The sequence below is a fragment of the Oncorhynchus keta genome, chromosome 7 (assembly GCF_023373465.1).
Source record: "Oncorhynchus keta strain PuntledgeMale-10-30-2019 chromosome 7, Oket_V2, whole genome shotgun sequence".
Taxonomy (NCBI): Eukaryota; Metazoa; Chordata; class Actinopteri; order Salmoniformes; family Salmonidae; genus Oncorhynchus; species Oncorhynchus keta.
Genome location: NC_068427.1, coordinates 26,048,685 through 26,072,150, shown reverse-complemented (window position 1 = coordinate 26,072,150; position 23,466 = coordinate 26,048,685). Strand labels below are relative to the sequence as shown.

Here is a 23,466-nt window from a genome sequence, read left to right as displayed (position 1 = left end):
CAGTGCTGTGGCTATTATTGAAGTGCACACAGACCTGTGTGTGTGTGGGGGGGGGGTGTTGAAGCATACATTAATATATTCTGAAAGAATGGATGTACAGTAAAGGCAGTGTCATGGCCTGGAGATTCACAGCCTGTGTGGATGGAGAAAGATAAAAGGAGATTTGCACATGTTTTAATTTGCAGTCTGCTTTAAGTCATGTTTGAATTCCAATCCTGATCTCCATTGTTGAAGGTGTAATTATGTGCTTACGGTGTGGAGAGAGTAATTGTTTCTGTATGTGCACAAGTGTGTGTTCAAGATGATCCATAATGCTGGAAGCCATTATTCTGACACGAGCCGGGTGAAATGGAGTGTTTCCCCCCCACGGAGATCGCTCTCAGATGTGTGTTTGTGTGCCCTGTGTGTGTGTGCAGGTGAAGGTCCCCAGCGAGTGTGTGACAGTGGAAGAGTGCGCTGTAGAAAGCAGAGCTCATTGTGTGTGTTGTGTCTTTTGAACACAAATACACAGAAGACGACTACAGGGCCTTGGTCCCATATGTAGAGCTTTTTTCTTGATATCAATAGAACCCAGTGATATGACATACTATTCACTAGACTGTAACGTCTTCTTTTTTGTTCAAAGCTGTACTAGCAAAGTGGAGTTTTGAACAAGTTGTCTTTTCCCTCAGCTATGATGGGTTGGCAGTCATTTGTGATAGATGGTTATTCTGTCACCATAATGGAGATCACTGAGAGACCAGTGTGGAAAGGCAGTCTTGTTCTCAGCCCCGTGTCCTTATGTAAATATGTCAGTCTTTACTTATGGTCTCTCTCCCTCTGGAGACGCTATGATGCTTGATCCTCACACTCGCCAGCCAGCCAGCAGTCGTCCTCCCCAGCCATTCACAGCTCCACACCCCTAATGGATTTAAAAGATTGAACAGTGCATGACCATCCTGGGGTATGGATGTATTGCTGCCTCTGTGCTCCAAAACAAAGACAGTCATTTGATGCACGTAAAATATGAAGCATATCTTTACTGTTAACCGTCAGAGACCTATGTAACCATGTATATTGATGACTCTGGGAACCATGGCATGACACTGAGCACTCATCAGTGTTTGAAGTCTATGGGAGGCCATTGTACTACAACCTCCTTTTGAATAATGTATTGTTGGATGTGTTCCTCCCACCTTGATTGGTGCTTGTTTGCCACGGCCCCAGTAAGCCAGGTCATTTTGACAGTGTGTGCGTGAGCACTCAGCATTATAATCCAGGAGCGTTATTGTTGGAATGGACAATACATGAATGAATGCTCTGCTCATGATGACTGTTCATCAAGGCGAACTTCATGGTTATGTTTTTTAGATGGGGAAGAGCAAGCATGTGGCCATTGGAAGATGAATCCTCTAGTACGATTCTTGGATGGGATCTGGCCCCATAGGGGTAATCTTTGTAGGGGTGCGAGCTAAGAGCGGGTTTAGGGTTTGTCACTTTGCTGCGTGTGGATGGTTGTTGGATGTGGAGATGGGATGTGTGTGTGTGTGGCTGAGGGAAGATGAATCATGGCGAATGGAGTAGGAATGCTGTGGTAATTGTGTTCGTCTCACACACACACACACACACACACACACACACACACACACACACACACACACACACACACACACACACACACACACACACACACACACACACACACACACACACACACACTGGAGCTGTGAAACATCAGCACAATGGCACACAGCTGTTACTCTGTGTAGAGCCTCTATCTACGAGACTCAAGACTGACTCTGTGTCTGGCAAATGGGCCCACCTCCATCTCCCACCCGGCATTCAATGAGTATCAATCAATCACGTTAAAAATAATCAATCGAGATGTAACAAGTTGAAGCAGCCTGCTTATGCAGCACAGGCAATTCAACACTATTTTCAGCACCTTGTTTGCAGTTACTTTGACTTGAGTATGTGTGTTTATACTGCGTGCATTTCATGAATGCAGAGTAGCGCTAGGCGCTCGCTCTCCTCGGTTCGAGGGGAGAGGTCCTTGGGTAAGTAAGTATGTGAGAACGGCAGGTGATTTATTGAGAGGTGTGGGATTTATTCAGTGTTCTTCTGTACTCCTGAACGCTGCGTTTCCAATCTCCATCTCATTAACGCCCGATGCTCAATCAACATCTCACTACATCTCAGCTGAAATAAATCCTCCAGGAGAGAGTTAGTCTGTCATGGACACTCACTTTTCCCTACACCGCACACTTAATAAATCGGATTTATCACACATGGGCACATTGACAGAGTTTAAATGGGTTGAATGTGAGGGACAATGAGGCAAATGGATTGTACACGTGTGTGTGCGTCTGAGTGTGTTTTGACATGGAGAGAAGATAATGTAAGCTCCTCGGCTTTCCACTACCTCACATACCCAGAGGCTAACTATCTGTGTCCTCCCCAAAGAGACAGCTGGTAAAACATGTTCTCTCTATCCAAGAGTATATCACGGTCCGTCACAGCACAATGACCATGATATTGACCCAGTGGACAGTGTCTCGGACAGTGTCTGTCAATTTCAAATCTGTGCTGTTTCTCCCAAAGTCAGTCTCACAGTGATGATGTTATATGTCTGTCCTCAAGCAAAGATTATCTATTTTATTGACAAGATAGCCAAGTGACCGCTCTAACAATGGAAATACATGTCCTCAGTGATTGAAGGCAGGCGAGATCAGGTGGGACCATTCTAGAAAATGAGAGGGCGTGAACGCGTGAACAACAGGCATAACGAAGTGTTTTTTTTTTCTCAAAGTTGGTGATATTAGTACATTTATAACAGCCTAAACATTACGAGACTTACATTCATTCAAATAAGCCTCACGTAATTCTACACTCTCATAGACCTCCATATAAAAAGGACTTATCTAAATCATCTGGCTTCACCTCTTCATCTCTGCCTAAAGTTACTCACAGTGACGTCATGCCCCATTCTCTCCCTAACTCTGTCTCACAGTGATGTCAATGACTGTTTTCAGGAGCACCCCTGAAGCCCAGAAAGGAGCTGGTGTTTGTGGAGCAGCCGTCTGGAGGCCTGGTGATCCGCTGGTCCTCTAAGTTCAACATCTCTGTGGAGCCTGTCCTGTACGTGGTGCAGCGCCGCTGGAACTATGGCATCCACCCCAGTGAGGACGACGCCACAGAGTGGGATACCGTGGCACAGGTAGGGCACCACACCAGGCTCCTTCTCTGACAACCTCAATGCTGCTGGAGGATTGCTCTTTCATTCACATACAGTATATTATAATCAAATAATTTCCTGTTTAGTTATCTTAAATTAATAACATGGTCAGTGCTTTTTAGGAAGATGAAGAATCAGTGATGCATTATTTGGTGGAAAAACCAACCCTAAAACTAAACCATACTATGTTTTACACAAAAGAGAGAGACATAACAATGTCGGGGTGGTACTCCACAGCTGTGGAAGCACTGCACTCAATCACACTGTCGCACACTGTTGCACATTCCTTAGTTGCAGTGTCTTTGAAAGTTTGGCAAAGAGAAACAGACAGATGACTGATGTGGCAGAAACACTCACACGAGCTGCGACCCTGTGTGACCTTTAACCCCTGTGTGGCTGCTCTCTCCCATCTGTCGCTCAGACTACAGAGGAGCGCATCCAACTGGCCGACATCAGAGCCAGCAGATGGTACCAGTTCAGAGTGGCTGCCGTCAATGTACACGGGACCCGCGGGTTTACTGCCCCCAGCAAGCACTTCCGCTCCTCCAGAGGTAGGCTGTGTCTGGGAGAGTGTGGGGGTTGTGTGTGTGTGTGTGTGTGGCCCCTACTCGGTGTCAGTTCCTGTGTGACACCCTATCCTTACATTTACTACAGTCAAGGGCTATGAACAGGTGGAGACTTTGGGACAATCCATCACAGCCTGATTTGTCTCAGTAACGGCCAATTTCCCCATTTTGTTCATGGACAAATTGTGTTTTTTTGCATATTTGTGAGTGTGTCTAACTTTTGCCTGAAATTCAATCCACCCTGCAGTGAGGGGAAACACCCACACTGCAGGAACGTAACATTGTTCCTGTGCTGGAATATTCTGCAAGATTACACCCATAACGTAATCTGTTTCTTTTTCTTTCCCCTATCTAACAAACCTGAACCTTAAATCAGATTATTAAGCATTCCTCGCCCCTCCGTCCCTAAAGTTGTCCGCTGAGCTAAATGGAAATTGATGCTCACTGATGCCAAACAGAACATAGAAAGTCATCAGAAACCCCTGTGCGTGCAGAACATGTGCTTTTCTCCATAGCGATGCAGCCACACTTTTGTACGTTTAACTCTTCAAAGGTGGGGCTTTCCCTCTTTACAGCTGTATAAAATGTCATATGTCCAAATTAGTCAGGATATTGCAGGTTTCAACTGCATGTAAGTTATTGTCTGGCTTCCAGGGAGAATGAGGTAAGGTAGGCTGCTCAGTGCTTCAGATCTGTGTTACAGATTAGCATTGTGTTTGATAGTGGGCTGAGACTGTGCTGATGCCTGTACGACTCTGAGTGTTTCTATGTTGAATGACTCTAAACAACCCTTTAGTCTGGATTACAGGTTTATGAATGTAATATTGTGTCTAGATTTCATCGGAGGTAGAGCAGATAGTTTGGTTTGAGGTGTAGAGGCAGAGCTGTGAGCAACGTTCTGCAGTTCAGTTGATTTGGCTCCGGATTTGGCCCTTTGTCTGAGTTCTTGTGGTGTGTTTGCTTTACCAACATGGCTTTGGGTAGAGATTTTGTCTAGCAGGGACCACCTTTGTCTTCGTCTTCAATATGAATAGCTGAGGAAGTAATGAAGGCATTTCTTTTTTTACATAGTCTATGACAAGATTGTGGTGCAATATTCACCAGGGAAGCTAAATGAAGTACCTTGCTTCATCCTCATATGTTTTGTGGTAGTGGTAACTGTATGCTGCCTGAATGACCTTCCTTGTCATTTATATTCTAACATGAAGTCCCCTGGGTGTTCTGACAGGCTGCGTGACATCACCAGACACCAGGTGGAAACAGGATTGTGCTGCAGGCCTGGAAACTGACCTCCAATCAGTCCCACAATGCTGATGGATGGATGAGAGCTGTCACATGATGAGCGATTGATTCTGTCATTCCATTGTTATTTACATAGCTCAGCCTGATCATCTGATTGCAATTTCGCACCACCATACTTTGTTTGGGCAATTTGCAAAAAACTCACTGCTTATTTATATAGCGTGGATAACATTAGCTGGTTCACTCAGAAACGATGCGTCCAATTGCACTTTGAAACCACCCCAAATGTGTTTCAGGTGGGAGAAGGAAGAAAGGGGAGATGAGCTAACAGTAACAGGGCTGTAGTCTCCATCATTTTCTCAGTAATAGGCCTTTCCCTCTGGTCTGGTGCCTGGCCCTGCCTCTGCCTGGCCCTGCCTCTGTCTGGCCCTGCCTCTGCCTGGCCCTGCCTCTGCCTGGCCCTGCCTCTGCCTGGCCCTGCCTCTGCCTGGCCCTGCCTCTGCCTGGCCCTGCCTCTGCCTGGCCCTGCCTCTGTCTGGCCCTGCCTCTGCCTGGCCCTGCCTCTGTCTGGCCCTGCCTCTGTCTGGCCCTGCCTCTGCCTGGCCCTGCCTCTGTCTGGCCCTGCCTCTGCCTGGCCCTGCCTCTGCCTGGCCCTGCCTCCGCCTGGCCCTGCCTCCGCCTGGCCCTGCCTCCGCCTGGCCCTGCCTCCGCCTGGCCCTGCCTCCGCCTGGCCCTGCCTCTGTCTGGCCCTGCCTCTGTCTGGCCCTGCCTCTGTCTGGCCCTGCCTCTGTCTGGCCCTGCCTCTGCCTGGCCCTGCCTCTGCCTGGCCCTGCCTCTGCCTGGCCCTGCCTCCGCCTGGCCCTGCCTCCGCCTGGCCCTGCCTCTGCCTGGCCCTGCCTCTGCCTGGCCCTGCCTCTGCCTGGCCCTGCCTCCGCCTGGCCCTGCCTCCGCCTGGCCCTGCCTCTGCCTGGCCCTGCCTCTGTCTGGCCCTGCCTCTGCCTGGCCCTGCCTCTGTCTGGCCCTGCCTCTGTCTGGCCCTGCCTCTGTCTGGCCCTGCCTCTGCCTGGCCCTGCCTCTGCCTGGCCCTGCCTCTGCCTGGCCCTGCCTCTGCCTGGCCCTGCCTCTGCCTGGCCCTGCCTCCGCCTGGCCCTGCCTCCGCCTGGCCCTGCCTCTGCCTGGCCCTGCCTCTGCCTGGCCCTGCCTCTGCCTGGCCCTGCCTCTGCCTGGCCCTGCCTCCGCCTGGCCCTGCCTCCGCCTGGCCCTGCCTCCGCCTGGCCCTGCCTCCGCCTGGCCCTGCCTGGGACCCATGGCCTGACATCAGTACTGACTATATGCGGCAGCCGACAGCAATCCTGGGGCAGACCCCATCTGGCCAGGCTCTTAACAAGCTCTGAAACATCATCTTACACACACACTCGGATGCACACACATGCACGCTAGGTAGACTCAAGTTAAGATGGAATGTGAAAGTGAGCAGCATGTGTTTGGTGACCATTGAGCCGAGCTCTCTGTCCTGTGTAACGCTGTTGTAGACGTGACACCTGTCATAACATTTAATGACAGATTGTCAGTGGTGGACTAATAACTTTACACCATCATACTGGCTGGGCCTCTCATATGGGCCCCTCTTATTCTGGTCTCTCAGCTTGCACTGCAAAGCTGTCTTAACTGGTGCAAATGTATCCTGGTTAGACACATTAAACCAAACTTCTGATATGATTTTAAGCAAGGATAAACACATTAATGTGGTTTAAGTGATCGTCCATTTTAATGAATCTCAATATTTAGTTGATTAGTGTTTTTTCATTGGTCTGTGAGTCTCCAGCCACTTATTAGCACCAAAAAAACATTGCAGCTGTCACTTTTCTGCCGGCGCCTTTATTTGTGGTCGTTCCCAAATTGTACAAACAAAAACAGCTCTATCATGATCTCTTTCTGTCTTCCATTTAAGAAACAATAGTCTTTCTGTGTCTAACATTATCCTCCTCACTCAGTCCCTGAATTAAAGCTTAACAGCTGGAGGGAGAGAGAAGGAGAACTGCTGTGGATTACATGACATTAGAGTACTGTGTTCCTGGTCTCTCCAGATCCCGCCGCCCCTCCCAGACCAACCAGCCTGCATGTTACTAACATGACGCTGGGTGCTGAGGGGACGGTGACAGTCCATCTTAACTGGACCCTGCCCTCTGAGCCCGACATCCCCGTCCATCACTACAAAGTCTTCTGGAGCTGGACTGTTCCCGGGAAGTCGCTGGTGCCGTCCAAGAAGAAGAGGAGGAAGACCACCAACGGGGTAAGCATCGGCTCTTCTCTTCCCATCTGGGTGATGTGTCTGCGGGTTGGGAGGCTAGACACCCGAGGGCCTGGATGGGCTGATTGGATCAGACCCATCTCAAGCTCAGCCTCACTCCCCTAGTCTCTGCACTGTAAATAAGAACCACAGGCCCCACAATGGAAAAAGATCAGCAACGTAAGCCATTTAAATACATCAACTCTTAAAGCAATCGCTCATGCAGCACGGCACACTGCCCTTTTCATTGTTTTATTTCCTCAAACAAATTAAATTACCCTTAAACGCTTGGTTAAGCTTTGAAAGAAAACATAACATATAATGTATTCCTCATTTACGGCTAGATAGTGTCACAGGGATGTGTTCCTTGGATAACTTAACCCATATTTGTCAAGGTTACTGTTATTTAGATTGACTACTGGTAACTGAGAATAAGTCAAGGTCCTTTAGCCCAGTGGTTTCTTATTAATTGAATAACAATTAACAAGCTGTCAAATGAAGTGGTTTAACAAGTGCAATAGTATCAAATGTCTGTTTAGCTTAGCATCGCTATGAGGAATAAAGCAAAAAACACTATTGTCTAGACAGTCATTCCACTTGTGCTGACTTAGAATCTGGAATTAGTGTTGGTAACCAGATGCAGATGTGGCATGGAGGTGAGAAAGCTTGGAGACACCAGATATCTTTTGATACTTTGGCACCTCAGGGCTTTGAAAGCTACCTGCTGATGGTGGAATATCAAAACAGGCTCCAGTTATTGACCAGAACTTATCAGGCTCATGCTGCTGGAGGAATGCTGAGACCTAAACACACCGTAACGAAGCCCCAGGGGATGGGGATAACACTGCTCCCTCACACGGCGCGTAAAGCCTCAGGCCTAAGACTCTATCACTATCTCCTCTCTCTTCATGTTGGTTTAGACCAGCACACGTGTTCCCAATAAGGATGGTCCTTATTCCCACAGACCTGGCTTCGACTGGGCTAGCCTGGGCTGGGACTGGAATGGACTAAACTGGGACAGAGATCTGACTCATCTGGTTTGAGTGATACGGTTGTGGTCTGGCCACATTGTGTTCTGGCTGTGGTTGACGTGGTGTTGTCTCTGGGATTTCAGGCCCAGAGCTGGGTGGATCTGGACGGCCTGCTGACTAACAATAGCTACACAGTGGAGCTGCAGGCAGTCACCTACTGGGGTCAGGTGCGTCTGAAGAGCTCCAAGGCATCACTCCACTTCAGCACCGCTGCCCAGAACAATGACTCTGGTAAGGCATCATGGGACATCGAGTCTAAACAAGGCTGCACCCATCTGACTTAGTGATAAATAATGACACTGTTTAATAGTTTTTATGAGTTCATTTTAGAGTATTTATTAGCATAACTATTGGTATGATAATATATGTTTAATTATACTGTAACCTTCCCATATTAGAGCTTTGAGCTACATTTGGACATTTTATGAGATTAGCTGGACTAGAAATCCGATGTTAACTTCTCTTTTCCTTCTCCAACCCAGTGAAACCAGTGTCCAATAAGGAGGAGGTTATGATGCCTGTAGGCTCCACCCTTGGCAAGCGCCCGGCCGGCCCTCTGGAGGTGGGCACACCCTTCTACCAGGACGGCCAGCTACAGGTCCGCATTTACTGGAAGAACCGAGGGGGTACGTACCATATTATTATAGTGTGCGTGGGCCTTGGCGCCGACCCTATTGTAATTACCACATCATTCTGCCCTTCATCAGGCATCCTGCATCCTGCATTGGTTAATCAATGTCGGGAAATTATTGGTTCTCAATTGAGATAAATCTGTAGGAAAAGCTATTGGATATTGTAGATCAACTAAATGAAACGGGTTGTCTTTGACATGGGCAATAAGAGCACAGGGTGAGTTTAAATCTACTGTGGACCAGGAGGAATGGCGGCCTAGGGTGTTCTGTTAGCTGAAGAACAGTAGACACAGGCAACAAGAGGGGCTCTGTATGCTGGGGTTTATTGACAGCTGTAGTAAACCTCTCTGGGATATGTGGGATGGTAGCGTCCCACCTCAGCAACAACCAGTGAAATTGCAGGGCGCCAAATTCAAAACAACAGAAATCCCATAATTAAAATTCCTCAAACATACAAGTATTTTACACCGTTTTAAAAATAAACTTGTTGTAAATCCGGCCACAGTGTCCGATCTTCAAAAAGGCTTTACTACGAAAGCACACCAGATGATTATGTTAGGTCAGCACCCAGTCACAGAAAAACACAGACATTTTTCCCGCCAAAGAAAAAAGCAGAAATAGAGATAAAATGAATCACTAACCTTTGGTGATCTTCATCAGATGACACTACTAGGACTTCATGTTACACAATACACTCAAGAAGTTAAAATAACATCAACATGTATGTTTTGTTCGATAAAGTTCATATTTAACATCCAGTGATTTTGCGGAGAGCCACATCAATTCACAGAAATACCCATAATAAACATTGATAATGTTATGCATGGAATTTTAGATCCACTTCTCCTTAATGCAACCGCTGTGTCAGATTTCAAAAGAACTTTACGGAAAAAGCAAACCATGCAATAATCTGAGTACGGCGCTCAGACACAAAAACAAGCCATGCCGATATCCGCCATGTTGTGGAGTCAACAGAAGTCAGAAATAGCATTATAAATATTCACTTAACTTTGATCTTCATCAGAATGCACTCCCAGGAAACCCAGTTCCACAATAAATGTTTGTTTTGTTCGATAAAGTCCATAATTTATGTCCAAATACCTATTTTTGTTTGCGCGTTTAGTACACAAATCCAAACTCAGGAGTGCCGGGCAAGTCCAGGCGAAAGTTCAGACGAAAAGTCATATTACAGTTCATAGAATCATGTCAAACGAAGTATAGAATCAATCTTTAGGATGTTTTTATCATAAATCTTCAATAATGTTTCAACCGGAGAATTCCTTTGTCTGTAGAAATGCAATGGAACGCAGCTAACTCTCATGGGAGAGCGTGAGACTGAGCTCATGGCACTCTGCCAGACACCTGAATCAATCAGCTCTCCTTCACAGTAGAAGCCTCACACAAGGTTCTAAAGACTGTTGACATCTAGTGGAAGCCTTAGGAAGTGCAATATGACCCCATAGACACTGTATATTCAATAGGCAATGACTTGAAAAAGTACAAACCTCAGATTTCTCACTGCCTGGTTGGATTTTTTCTCAGGTTTTTGCAGGCCATATGAGTTATGTTATACTCACAGACATCATTCAAACAGTTTTAGAAACTTCAGTGTTTCCTATCCAAATCTACTAATTATATGCATATTCTAGCTTTTAGACCTGAGTAGCAGGCTGTTTAATCTGGGCACCTTTTTGTCCAAGCTACTCAATACTGCCCCCCAGTCCCAAATAAATTAATATGAGCCCTCTCTCATATATTAGTGTTGAAACCTTACATTTTGTTTTACAAGACCTGATGTCACCCTCCAGAAACACACGGACGACATGTAAGAGTTAAAACATTTACCCCACTGCAGTGTCCACAAACTCCTTGTTCCCCAGCCCCTACGAAAATATGGAAACCTTAAAAGGCATGCTCTAAAGGTAAGCCAGTCAAGTCCCATTCACTGGACTATGTTATGTTGCTAATATACACTACCGTTCAAAAGTTTGGAGTCAGTTAGAAATGTCCTTGTTTTTTAAAGAAAAGCTCATTTTTTTGTCCATTAACTCCTTGACGCACCTATCCCGTTACTGGGATAATTTTCATCAACACTTGCTGAATTGCAGCGCACCAAATTCAAATTAAATTACTAAAAATTTGTATTTTTCATGAAATCACAAGTACAATATAGCAAAACACAGCTTAGCTTGTTGTTAATCCACCTGGCGTGTCAGATTTCAATACAGCTTCTCAGCAAAAGCATAACAAGCATCTATGTAAGAACATCTCTCTCGGTAGACAAAATATTACAAACACTAGCAGCCAAGTAGATTGGTCACAAAAGTCAGAAAATAAATAAATTTAATTGCTTACCTTTGATGATTTTCAGATGTTTTCACTCACGAGACTCCCAGTTACACAATAAATGTTCCTTTTGTTCCATAAAGGTTATTTTAATATCCAAAATACCTCAATTTGTTTGTCGCGTTATGTTCAGCTATCCACAGGCTCGAGAGGTCACAACATCGCAGACAAATTCCAAATAGTATCCGTAATGTGCACAGAAACATGTCAAACGTTTTTTATAATCAATCCTCAGGTTGTTTTTAAAATATATAATCGATAATATATCAACCGGGACTGTAGCTTTTTCAATAGGAGAGGGAGAGACAATAGCTGCCCCACTCTGTTGCGCAAGCAAAACTCTGTGAACACCAGCTATCCACTGACGCGATGTGATCTTTCTCACTAATTATTCAAAATAATAGCCTGAAACTATGTCTAAAGACTGACACCTTGAGGAAGCCATAGGAAAAATAATCTGGTTGATATCGCTTTAAATGGAGGAAACGCATCCAATGGAACAGAGAGCTTTCAGGAAAAACAGCACTTGTTGGATTTCTCAGGTTTTCGCCTGCAATATCAGTTATGTTATACTCACAGACAATATTTTGATAGTTTTGGAAACTTTAGAATGTTTTCTTCTTAATCTGACAATTATATGCATATTCTAGTTTCTGGGCCTGAGAAATAGGCCGTTTCAAATGGATACGTTCTTTTTTTGTTGCCAAAAATGAAAATCCTGCCGCCTACACTCAAGAAGTTAAAATAACATCAAATTGATCAGAAATACAGTGTAGACATTGTTAATGTTGTAAATGACTATTGTACCCGGAAACAGTAGATTCTTTTATGGAATATCTACATAGGCGTACAGAGGCCCATTATCAGCAACCATCACTCCTGTATTCCAATGGCACATAGTGTTAGTTATTAATTTTAAAAGGCTAGAAGGCCAGCATCCTGGAGTCACCGCATCACTGTTGACATTGAGACTTGTGTTTTGAGGGTACTATTTAATGAAGCTGCCAGTTGAGGACTTGCGAGGTGTCTTTTTTTCAAACTAGACACTAATGTACTTGTCCTCTTGCTCAGTTGTGCACCGGGGCCTCCCACTCCTCTTTCTATTCTGGCTAGAGACAGTTTGCACTGTTCTGTGAAGGGAGTAGTACACAGTGTTGTACGAGATCTTCAGTGTCTTAGCAATGTCTCGCATGGAATAGCATTAATTTCTCAAATTAAGAATAGACGGATGAGTTTCAGACAAAAGTTATTAGTTTCTAGCCATTTTGAGACCCAAATGCGGATGCTCCAGATACCCAACTAGTCTAAAGATGGACAGTTTATTGCTTCTTTAATCAGAACAACAGTTTTCAGTTGTGCTAACAAAGCTACAAAAGGGTTTTCTTATGATCAATTAGCTAACATAACGTGCCGTTGGAACACAGGAGTGATGGTTTCTGATAATGGGCCTCTGTACACCTATGTACATTTTCCATAGAAAAACTGCTGTTTCCAGCTACAATAGTAATTTACAAAATTAACAATGTCTACACTGTATTTCTGATTAATTTGATGTTATTTTAATGGACAAAAAATGTGCTTTTTATTTAAAAAACAAGGACATTTCTAAGTGACCCCAAACTTTTGAACGGTAGTGTATATCATCACCAAGCCAAACTCCACAGAGTGGAGGCAGGAATGTCCAGGCTGGCCTGGCTGAGGAGAGGCCCAGTGGTGCTTCTGATGGAGAAGCCATCTGCTGAGTCGCAGAGAGAGAAAGAGACCATGAAGAGACAAAGTCTTCCTGGTCCAGAGTGATTAGCAGGGCTGGCCCGGGCTCCGGAGGCTGAGTGATTGTGACTGGGTCGGCTAAGCTTTCAGTCCCAGAGTGTTGTGGAGTTAGTTCTGGGCTCGCTCCATGGCCTAGCCTGGGGGGATGACTACACTACGCTGCAGCAGTCCTAGTCTGTGAGGGTGATGGTGTGGCACAGACTCAGCCTCTAACTGGGCTGATGATGGATGCCTCTGGGTCTGCGTCTGACCACCCGGGTTATACTGGAAGAAGGAGAGAGCGAGAAACCTGGTCCCTGATAGCCTAGGATCAGGTTTCTCTTCATCAGACTCTGTGTTCAGAACTTCAGACTGAGGGACAGATTAACTCAACACTGCTGATTACTGCACTTGCTCATTCTGAGGCAGCTTAACATTGGGACACATCTGGTAAAGTAGGAATGTCTATCTGTACTGTTTCATAACACATAGGTTTATAAAGGACTGTCTCAGAGGGTGAGATAGTGGATCACTGGCTGACACAGACAGACAGGCAGACAGACAGACAGGCAGACATGCGATCATTAGACTTCTGAGGCGAGCTCTGCCGCGCTGCTCTATACCTGATTTAATGTTCCTTCCCTTTTTTTACGTACCTCTTCTTCTCTGTCAGCTCAGCTACGCATATCTTGTTTATTTTCCCCTAATTTCCCGCTTCCCCTTAATTCCTCTCTTCTGCTTCCAAACTGCTGGGAGGCTGAGCACGCCAGATCCGTGTCGAAACCTTCAAAGGCCTCCTTTTATCTCCCGACCGCAATCCAGTCCCCTGCCAAGGGCTAACACAGCGTAACTCAATTATTAATCGGAGAAGTATAATTTCACATCTGAACGCACACAGCCAGATGAATAATAATTCCTGTCAAATATCAGGGGGCAATGGGAGCATAAACAGTGCTGATTAGGCAATGAGGGTCTACGGTTTAGTAATGAAGCGAACTGGGGCTGGGACCCGGTGTTTGAGACTGGCGCTGCTTCACCATTGCTGAGGGTAGGCCTTTAAACATGGCCACGTTCCGCTGATGAGATGATTCAACACAACATTTAGGAGAAATATTTGAATGTACGTATTTAGTCATTCAAACTCTTTTTATTTCTTATTTTATTATGTTGACATTAATGTCACGTTGAAATGAGTCACAGTAGGAAATGTAAGAATCGTGTTTTAATGCGTTTCACCAGCTAGTGTATCAGCAGCATCTGCTAATGCCTGATAAGATCAGACTGATGGTGGGACACTAATAGAGAGTACTCAGACAGTCTGACTGGGTGTTATTGTAAGATAATGTATTATACAATAAGATCATTTTACCCAACAAGCAAGTATCATGTCTGATATTGTCTTTGTCATCGGGTCCTTTGTTGTTTTTGCACCAGGTCATTGAATACTCTCATCTCTCTCTTCTTCCTCCTCTCCTCCCAGATCCTTTGGTGAGTCGTTACCATGTCCAGTGGATGCCTGAGTACTGCAGTCACAACGAGACCAGAGGACCAGAGAAGTCAGTCACACAGGTCTGTCTCATACCCCAAATCATCCTTCTATCAAAGTACAGTCATTGCGCCAAGTGTGTGTGTGGCTGCGTCTTGTTCAAAACATGAAGCAGATTTCATTTCTTTATGAAAGCAGCTCTAGTGTTGGAACCAAACAGCATGTTGTCATTCAGAGTCACATGTATTTATTTTCCAATATATTTGACGTACAGTAGGTTTTTAAAGGACCATAGAGTTTGGTCTGCATTGTGTTTTCATTTTTGTCAAGGAAAAAATATAGCGATGCTGGTATCGTCACAGCCCTACATCTCAGTGGTATGCAAAGTGCCCGCCAGCCTTTTGTCTGGCACTAAGAAAAGACATCTTGTGTAAAGAAAAGGGCCCCACTCAGGGCCTCAGTCCTGCTGTGCAGCTTTGCAGCGGGTAAATCAGCGACTGTTTTGATTATGACTCAGTCGGTGTGGTCAAACATGGTGCACTGCCCAAACATGGTGCGCTGTACTAAAACAATGTTTTCGGGAATGATGGACCATGCACCCCCAGCATGAGCACATTGGGTGCAGGGGCTGGGTGTGTGTGTGTGGGGGGCTGTTTGAACTCAGCGCTGTTCCAGGATGGCATAGCCTGGCAAGCAACACATTCTTCAGGGAGCCCTTCTCTGGTTGCTAGGAAATACACATCCTTTTTCTATAGATCCCTGGGAAGGATTCCAGCACAGCGCTGTCCTTGTCTCTTGTGTGTGAACATGGCGCCTTGGTTCGTTTTTAATCAGGGCTGTTGCATATCAGAGAGAAAACACTCGCCCTCTGAGTTCACGACTATTAGTGTAGAATGTCGTTATTACAAATGGAAGATTTAATTCCAGTGAGCCACTAAGAGAGGCACATCCAATCCTTAAAAGTTGTCTCTTTGCTGTTATACAGATTAAAACCATCAATTTTCGGTGGATTGACAATGGAACCCTGTTTAAAGTATCCTTCTTTTTAAATGAAGCCATACAGAGATGGCTACAATTTAAATGTTATCCTCCAGAAGAGGCAGAACAATTATTACAGCAAATAATATGGCTAAACTTCACTGTACTGATAGAGGGTAAGCCCATGTTTTTCAAGATAATGTATAGTATAAGGTATCATGTTTATGATGTACTTTGGAAACATCTTTGTTAAAATTGCCTTACAAGCAGTTAATCAAGGTGTATGGAGATGTATGCTTAATACAAAATGATAACAACTCATTGCAGTTCTGTCACAAAAATGGAAGAGGCAATTACTTAATTAGTTTGCCAAAAATGTAAAATCATAAATGGCTTAAAATGACCCATGTAAAATGTGTCAGTTTCACTGTCAAGAGGGTTAACAACTATGCCACATAAAATTCAAAATGGCTGGGCACAGATTTACGATGTCCCAATAACATGGCATCGGGTTTATGAATTGATATACAAAACAACAATTGACACATCAATCCTTTCTTTTCAATTTAAGCTATTATATAAAAATGATTGCTAGAAAAAGAGTCAGTCAGCCTTGTGCAGACTATGCCACGAGGAAACCAAAGCAATAGAACATATCTTTTGGTACTGTCCATCGGTGGCTTGTTTTTGGAGTCAGGGCCAGGAATGATTGTTATGTCAATATCAGAGCGCGGTTGGACCTCAGTCAGTCAATAGGAAATATCATTGTGCTCTTGGATAAAATGTTTATTTTGGGGAACATTTGGACTGAAATGTTGCAGATGGAGAGTTTGAAGTCCCTCGTGAGACACCGTGGTAGAATGAAGTTATGTATTGCAAGAGGAAATGGTAGAATGATGATTTAATGAGAAAGATGGGTTGATCTGTGTCTATCTGAAGGTTGGAATGAATGAGTGTGGGAATAATTACATACACACATGCACAGTATCATGTTTGAGGTCCTCCAATCAGGTGTGAGGGTGGGGATGTGATTATTGTATGTTTTGCATTTAGTTAATTCTGTTTTTTGGTTTGGTTTCACACTGAGCAGTGTGTGTGCTGGTCCTGGTGGTTGGGTATGCTCGCTTCCATGCCCTCCCGGGTGTTGGGCGGGGCTTGGTCCTTCCCGCCATTGGAAAATCCCTTCGGGGCGAGGGCTTTGCCCTGCTGGCGTCTGGGGACGAGCTCACCCAATGAACAGACTGATGGGAGCGGCCATTCATATTATATTGTATTGTTGTTTTTATTCGAAGAAATCATAATAAAAAAGATCAGCCACTCACTCAGCAGGAAATCTCCATGTTTTCTGGAAAAAATGTCTGAAGTAATTAATTTAACATGTCATTTTCATTTCAAATGAACCCGAAATGCATTCTTGTCCCCTCGTCTTCATCAGATATCTCCTTTTTATATTTGTGTTACACTTGGAACCCATCAAAATAATCTAATATTTTTTTCATTGTAGTTTGAATGGAGGACTAGTGGGTTAACCCCTAACACGTGAATGTTCAAAGTGGTTCAGTAATGTGGGCCATGTTCCAGGGCATAGGGAGGGAACCTGATCCTCTCTTGGCTCCATGTATTTAATTATCTGTGGTGGTTCCCTGGGATGTGACCTGGGTGATATCATGTCAGAGCTCTGAACGTTTAATGTGTCTCTTGGCTCAGGAGAACTACATCAACCTCCCGGGCCTGCTCTTCTCCTGCAAGTACAAAGTGACTGTTCACATGCTCAAGTCCAAGAGGCGCGCCAAGGACGAGAGCACCACCTTCCTCACCCCGTCCTGCACTACCATCAGGAGCAAGAGCCACAAACACATCCCCTGTCCTGGGGAGGAAGGTGAGTCAGCTGCCCAGTACAACCAAGTCATGTTATGTTCATACTCTTATTATCATGTTGCATTATGTGCCTGACTCCAAGACTCTCCACACAGTTGTTGAAAGAGGCTGCTTCTTCTCTTGTTATAGTAGATTTTTGCCTTATTTATTTACTATGACTTATTTCTTCCCAGCCTAACACATACAGTTTACATTATGCCAAGAATACATGTCCATCAGACGAGTGTTTTTCAACATAGTTATTCCGATCTCTCTCTGCAGCCCCACTTCCCAAAGTGTTGGCTAAGTCGGAGAATCTGACAGCGTCCTTCTCCATCCACGAGGGAAACATCACAGGCAGCTTTCTGTGGCGTGTGTCACAGGTCCTGGCCCATCAACGAATCACAGGCTTCCAGGTCACCTGGGCCGAGGTCACCACTGAGAGCCGACAAAACAGCCTGCCCAACAGCATCATCTCCCAGTCCCAGATCCTGCCTCCAGTGAGTCTATTCAACTCCGTTATATTCAAATAACTATTATTCCTGTAGTGAAAATTATTGTTTGGAAAGTTACATTAGAATTGGTTATACCAGGAAGTGGCTATTGTAATTTATTTGCTTTTGCTGTAGGACACAACATTTTAAGGAAAATGTTATCAAGAATATATTGTACTTTTCCCAGGACACTGCCCTCTGTGTGCTGAAAAAATAAGTGTGATCTTCAGCATTTCATTATACAATGCCTGCCAGGAGTGGAGGTGTTTTAAGGATACACTGCATTGCCCTCTTTACATGAAGAACTAGATAAGCAGTGCTGTGCAATCATACACAGAGATCTGAGGGAGGGATTCCGTTAGAAGTTCTCCTCCTCCTGTGTTTCATCTACCTTCCCTGCTTCCTCTTTCATCCTGTATGAGCGCGCTGAAAAACCCACTGTTTTACATAATCTACTCGATCAACAACACGTTCCGCCTGTCTGCGCCACCCAGTGAGCCGCTCGCAGCTCTAAAAAATAAAAACACTCATCACTACACTCAGTTTATCAGGAGAAGTGTTTATTTACCTCTGTGGCTGAATAGAGAGCAGATGGTGTATGGGATGTAGCCCAGGTTTACCTAACAAATAATTCAACATCTTAACAACAGAACGGACAAAAACTCTAGACTTCTATGGGGAAAAAGTTATACAGGTACCAGAAAGTTATACTAGCCCTGAAGTCCAACCAAGATTAATGCTTTAAACAACAGTCTGTCTGTGAGAAAGGTATTCAGCCAGTCTTGGAGGACAATTAAAAGTTGATAGAACATTGCTGCTCAAATCCTTTACAGTTGTAGAAAATGTTTCACAAAAGAAAATGGAAGCTGATAGAAAATGTTATTCATGTTCATCGAGTTCTTGACCCCAGAAAGTATATCAGCTTTGATTTATCCTTGGTGTCTGAATGCTTCTTACATACAACATTTGGTATGTCAAATAATGTTTTCTACAGTGGCACCAAAGATGGTTAATGGTCTTCTCTTGTGCTGTTAACCCTTTCAGGACCATAGTCTGCTGGTGGTGTCTAACCTGCGGCCAGCCACGTACTACAGACTGGAGGTCCAGGTGGTGACATCAGGAGGTGAGGGTCCTGCCACCATTAAGACCTTCCAGACCCCCAGTGTGTTACCAGTCCTTCAACACCGTAAGTACCAACTCACTGACCACTGACTGTTGCTCTCCTGTAGTCAGCCACATGACTGTGTCCAGCTAGATTTAAACAGAGATACCATAGCTCATTTGAGAAAATCTGTGATTTTCTTTTCAGTGACATCTTCATCAATGACCAGTATATTTCTTGCACGACCACACATTACTCTATTTTGATCATTATTCTGCAGTACCATTAGGAACTGAAATTGACATGTATTTGTGTTGTTTTGTGTTGTAGGACCCAGACTCAGGCAGCACCATCCACATCACCAGAAGTCCTCAGCGGAGAGACATTGAGACCCCTGACCCATCAGACCCAGTGCGACAGGAACCAATGTCTCTCAGCACCTTCACCCAGGGAGGGAATACAGTGTAGAACCAAACAGCAACACAGCAGACTATGAAATCTGACCCCAACCTATGTGAAATGGGTTCACCTTCAGGCTGCACAGCATATGCTTTCCCCTCAGTCCTTCCTGATTCCATCCACTGACTGGACTCTTCATACGGTTAGATGCATACTGATATGTAGGACTCTTTTCTTTAGGACTGGCGGGTTCATTCTCCTGTTATTTATGGGACACTAAGACTAAGTTGGTTTAGGAATTCTCAAACTGTTTGTTCCAATAGAAACAATAACAAAGCAACAGTATTTTATCAATTCCAATTGTACATCTTTGTATATCTAGAACTCAAAGATTGTTAGACTATAAAAGGACAAGAAAAAAGTCAATCCCATTTAGTTTGAATATCGTGGTAACTAAACTGAAGGCACGTTAATAACAGTGGAGAGAACGGCATACAATTGTAAAACACAATCATGTATTCATTGAGAAAGGCGCGTGTTCACCTATTTATTTTGTTTTACCAAGTAAAAAGATGTCGCTTAGGCATACCCTATGTAGTGATGAATAATGTAACTAAAAACCAGTGTAGTTTAACCCAGAATATTTCTCATAGTATGTTGCATGTAGAACATTTGAATTTAAAACTGTAAATAAATTACAAGCTTCAAATTGAATGCTTGTAATGGTTTTGCATGTCAAACGTTAGTGTTCTGTAGGCATGAACAGGTCTGTTACCTCTTTTGGATATGTTAGCAATGTTTCATTAACAGATAATTATATGGGGAATAATATGTCATGTTTATTAATGAAATTATAACTTTTATGTGGAAATTATGGAATTTTATGTTCTTGACTGTAGAAATATTTGTTGTGGAACAGTCAGTGAATGTCTATTTATTTGTGTGTGTGTTGTGTTTTTAGTCTAGTGTTTTTGAACCGGCAAAACATCTTGTAAAGACATTTTGTAAAAATGGAATTGTAAATATAGTCTCATGTTACATGTTATTTTTCCATGGTAGAAACTGTACAAACTGGTAAGTAATAAAATAATCCTTAACCTATTCCTTATGCTTTATCCTCTTAATTGAAATTGCTGTGAGGAGTCAATATGAAATAGTGTATATTGTCTAAACATTGGACTATTTGGCAGATACTGGTGCTTATGTTGGCTGTGTAGTCCATAACGCCAGACTCCAACAAAGCATATTCACTGATCTCCCCAGAAGCTTGAGACATACAGTCCAAATAAACAGGTCATTCAGAGCTTACCAGCAAGCCATGGCTGGAGTTGGGTGCCCTGGACATAATACTCTCCTTTAGACCACAGTATTGTGCCCTGCCAGTTGCGTAAAGTGTGCTGTTTGTATTCGAACAGCTTTAAATCCTTTTTGTCTCAATCCCTTCACTTTTTCAATATGCTGTGGAATGTTGACATTTTTGTGATTACTTAAATTCTTATGGTATGAGAGGGAATACAGTAAACTGTGTGAAATCGACTAAAATTAGCATAGGCCAGAGGTTTGTGGTGTTTTCCTTGCGTTTTGATATTAATCATACCTCAGATGCTAGTTCTACTTAATGGTTAATGGTTATTTGTTGGCTGTGACGAGTCAGTCAGCTGTCATACCTTCTACGCTTGTGCCAGTAACACCCATACAACACCCATCAGCGCTGGCCAAGTGTGTTGCCTGATGTAGTTTTTACATAGTCTGGACATCCTGACATTTGTTTTGGACGACCCAGCATGTTACACTTGGTTAGCCCTTATGTCCCTTGTAATGTCTACAGTGCTGTTTTAGACCTCAAATTCTGGTTTGCTTTTCATATACACAACTGACAGACAGCCGATTTACTGTAGCTCTCCCACAGACCGCTAAGTGTTCTCTGCATATGGGTTTTATACAATGGTATGGTCTCAAGCTATTATGGGATCTATTACTGTTTATTAATGCAATATCATGAATCTGTGAAAAGTATGATAATTGCACTGTTTTGTGGTATATCAAGATTCATGTTCAAGATTATTGGATTAGTGTACTGAATATTGCCAAGTCTTCAATCCCAGTTGCCATGTGAGCGTGTATGCTTTTCCGTGTGTGCACGCACTGTGCTTGAAGAACTTTCTCTGTGACAACCGAGACCCTAGAAGTCTAGACTGAAGACGATTGGCTGCTGGGCCTCTAAGAACATCCACATTTCCAAGTGGTCAAGAACCAGCCCCGTCTTTCCACAGTTGGCAGCTAGGTAATTATTCAGAATCCTGCTTTTCCCCCACTCAGGCACTGTCCTCTCCAGTCAGTCAGAGGCTGTCTTTGGATGTGGATGAGACTAAGGAAATGGCAGGCCACTCTTCTCTCAGGATGTTGTTTATGTACAGTTCTATGTCACAAGAGATTAGTTCATCTCGGTCCATGCACACTAATCCTCCCCTGTGCTGCTCTGTGCTCCAGGACCATGGCCAGTGTTTTGCCAAGGCCTCCTTTCTCTGTGAGCCAGCTTCTCTCCCTTTCAGCCTGTCACAGTCCTCTCTACACACACACACCAAATACCACAGCCCTCAAGTGTGAACATGTTAAAACAAAGGCCTCCATCCTCCTTTGAGCCACGCTGCACAAAGTCCAAGTCTCTGAGGACATAGAAGGAAAGAAAAACTGCAACTAAATAAAAGGCTCGTTGTCGGGCACAAAAGCTTGTCTCGGACTCTACAAGCCCAGATGGTGTTTATTCATTTTGCGTGACATTACAAGCTCATTGTTCCAGGCTAGGGGATATTGTTCTCCAATTGAAACATATTTTGGTAAACAATTATTGTCCTTTAGGCCCTCAAATAATCACGATCAGTCAAATATTTACCCTTCTGTTCGATGACATTTGTCTTTTTGATTAAATGGGATATGTAAAACACTAACTCCTTTCAGTTGACAGCAACAACGATTGTCTGTGTTTCCCACACATCTCCTCTGACCCCTCAGCACCCGTTCTGCAGATTAGCGTTGCACTGAGCCATGCTTCGCCATTTATCAAACCTTGCACGCTAGTTCTGTCTCCCCTTTTCACTTACAATAGACTCGCCACGTCCTAACGCAAGCACACACCCTACTGCCCAAACAATATCAGCCGTACCTCATAAGGAATCAATGGATTTCAGATGGTTTTCATGCCCTGCAGTGTTGGGGTTGGGGCCCTCCTAATATAGTATTTACATTTCATTAGGCAAACTTAAGGACATCTCGCTAAACAGTAATTTCCCATTCATTGTCATTCGTGACGTTACCAGTTAATGATTTGAATGCTCACCCGTTTATTCCCATGTGAGTTCCAGGTCAGTTCCATTGCCATTGATGGAGTATGATAGATAGAGTCTTTTTAGATCACAGCCACCTGAAACTATTCTATTTCCATTGGGACTTATATGAATGGTTGGACTGGAATACATTGTCTATGAGATTGATGCAAGGTAACTTGAATGTTATTTTTCAATTAGAGAAGGCAATGCTGCTGTAATGTTGTGTGCTGGTGCAAACTCTGACCTTGCCCGGGGCTGTGGGGTGTTACTAGTTATACTCTGGTTGAGCAGGACCAGGCTGGGGAGGTGCAGATGAAAGACCTCGGTCAGGCCGGGAGGATGTTCAGCCATAATCTAATGAAGACCAGAACATGTATGGACGTATGTAGACCTGCATGGCACACATTATACAACTATACGACACATACAAAATATTTCTGAGGGGAGGATTAGCACATATACTAAGAGTAGTACTTGGGCTTAGGAAGTAACTTTACAAATGTATTGTGGTCATGCCGGATTCGATGACCTTCCAATTTCAAGAGTTTTCATTTCTGTAAGGCACACTTTCACTGCAGACACACACAGAACATAACTCTGTTATGCACAGAATAGTGTATGGATTCTCAAGGACCCATAAAGTGACAAAAATATGAATATGTCTTTCTGAATTCCCTTTATTTGGATAGCTCTATATTCAGAACTCTGCACACTTGTGGAGAAGGGTAAAGGTTTTTATTGAGCCTATATTTGA

The 23,466-nt window shown here is 44.0% G+C and overlaps 1 protein-coding gene across 1 annotated transcript in view; it reads left to right on the top strand.

Annotated features, from left to right (window-relative positions):
• The window catches only part of LOC118386223 (anosmin-1-like), a 57,707-nt gene extending 37,220 nt beyond the window's left edge, over window positions 1-20,487 (top strand). The window contains exons 5-14 of the mRNA XM_035773771.2: window positions 3,012-3,196; window positions 3,636-3,765; window positions 7,110-7,315; window positions 8,427-8,574; window positions 8,826-8,969; window positions 14,551-14,639; window positions 17,242-17,413; window positions 17,674-17,891; window positions 18,930-19,071; window positions 19,318-20,487. Coding sequence (XP_035629664.1) covers window positions 3,012-3,196; window positions 3,636-3,765; window positions 7,110-7,315; window positions 8,427-8,574; window positions 8,826-8,969; window positions 14,551-14,639; window positions 17,242-17,413; window positions 17,674-17,891; window positions 18,930-19,071; window positions 19,318-19,376 — 1,493 coding nt within the window. The 3' untranslated portion in view covers window positions 19,377-20,487. The remainder of the gene's footprint in view (window positions 1-3,011; window positions 3,197-3,635; window positions 3,766-7,109; window positions 7,316-8,426; window positions 8,575-8,825; window positions 8,970-14,550; window positions 14,640-17,241; window positions 17,414-17,673; window positions 17,892-18,929; window positions 19,072-19,317) is intronic.
• The last annotated feature ends 2,979 nt before the right edge of the window (window positions 20,488-23,466 follow it).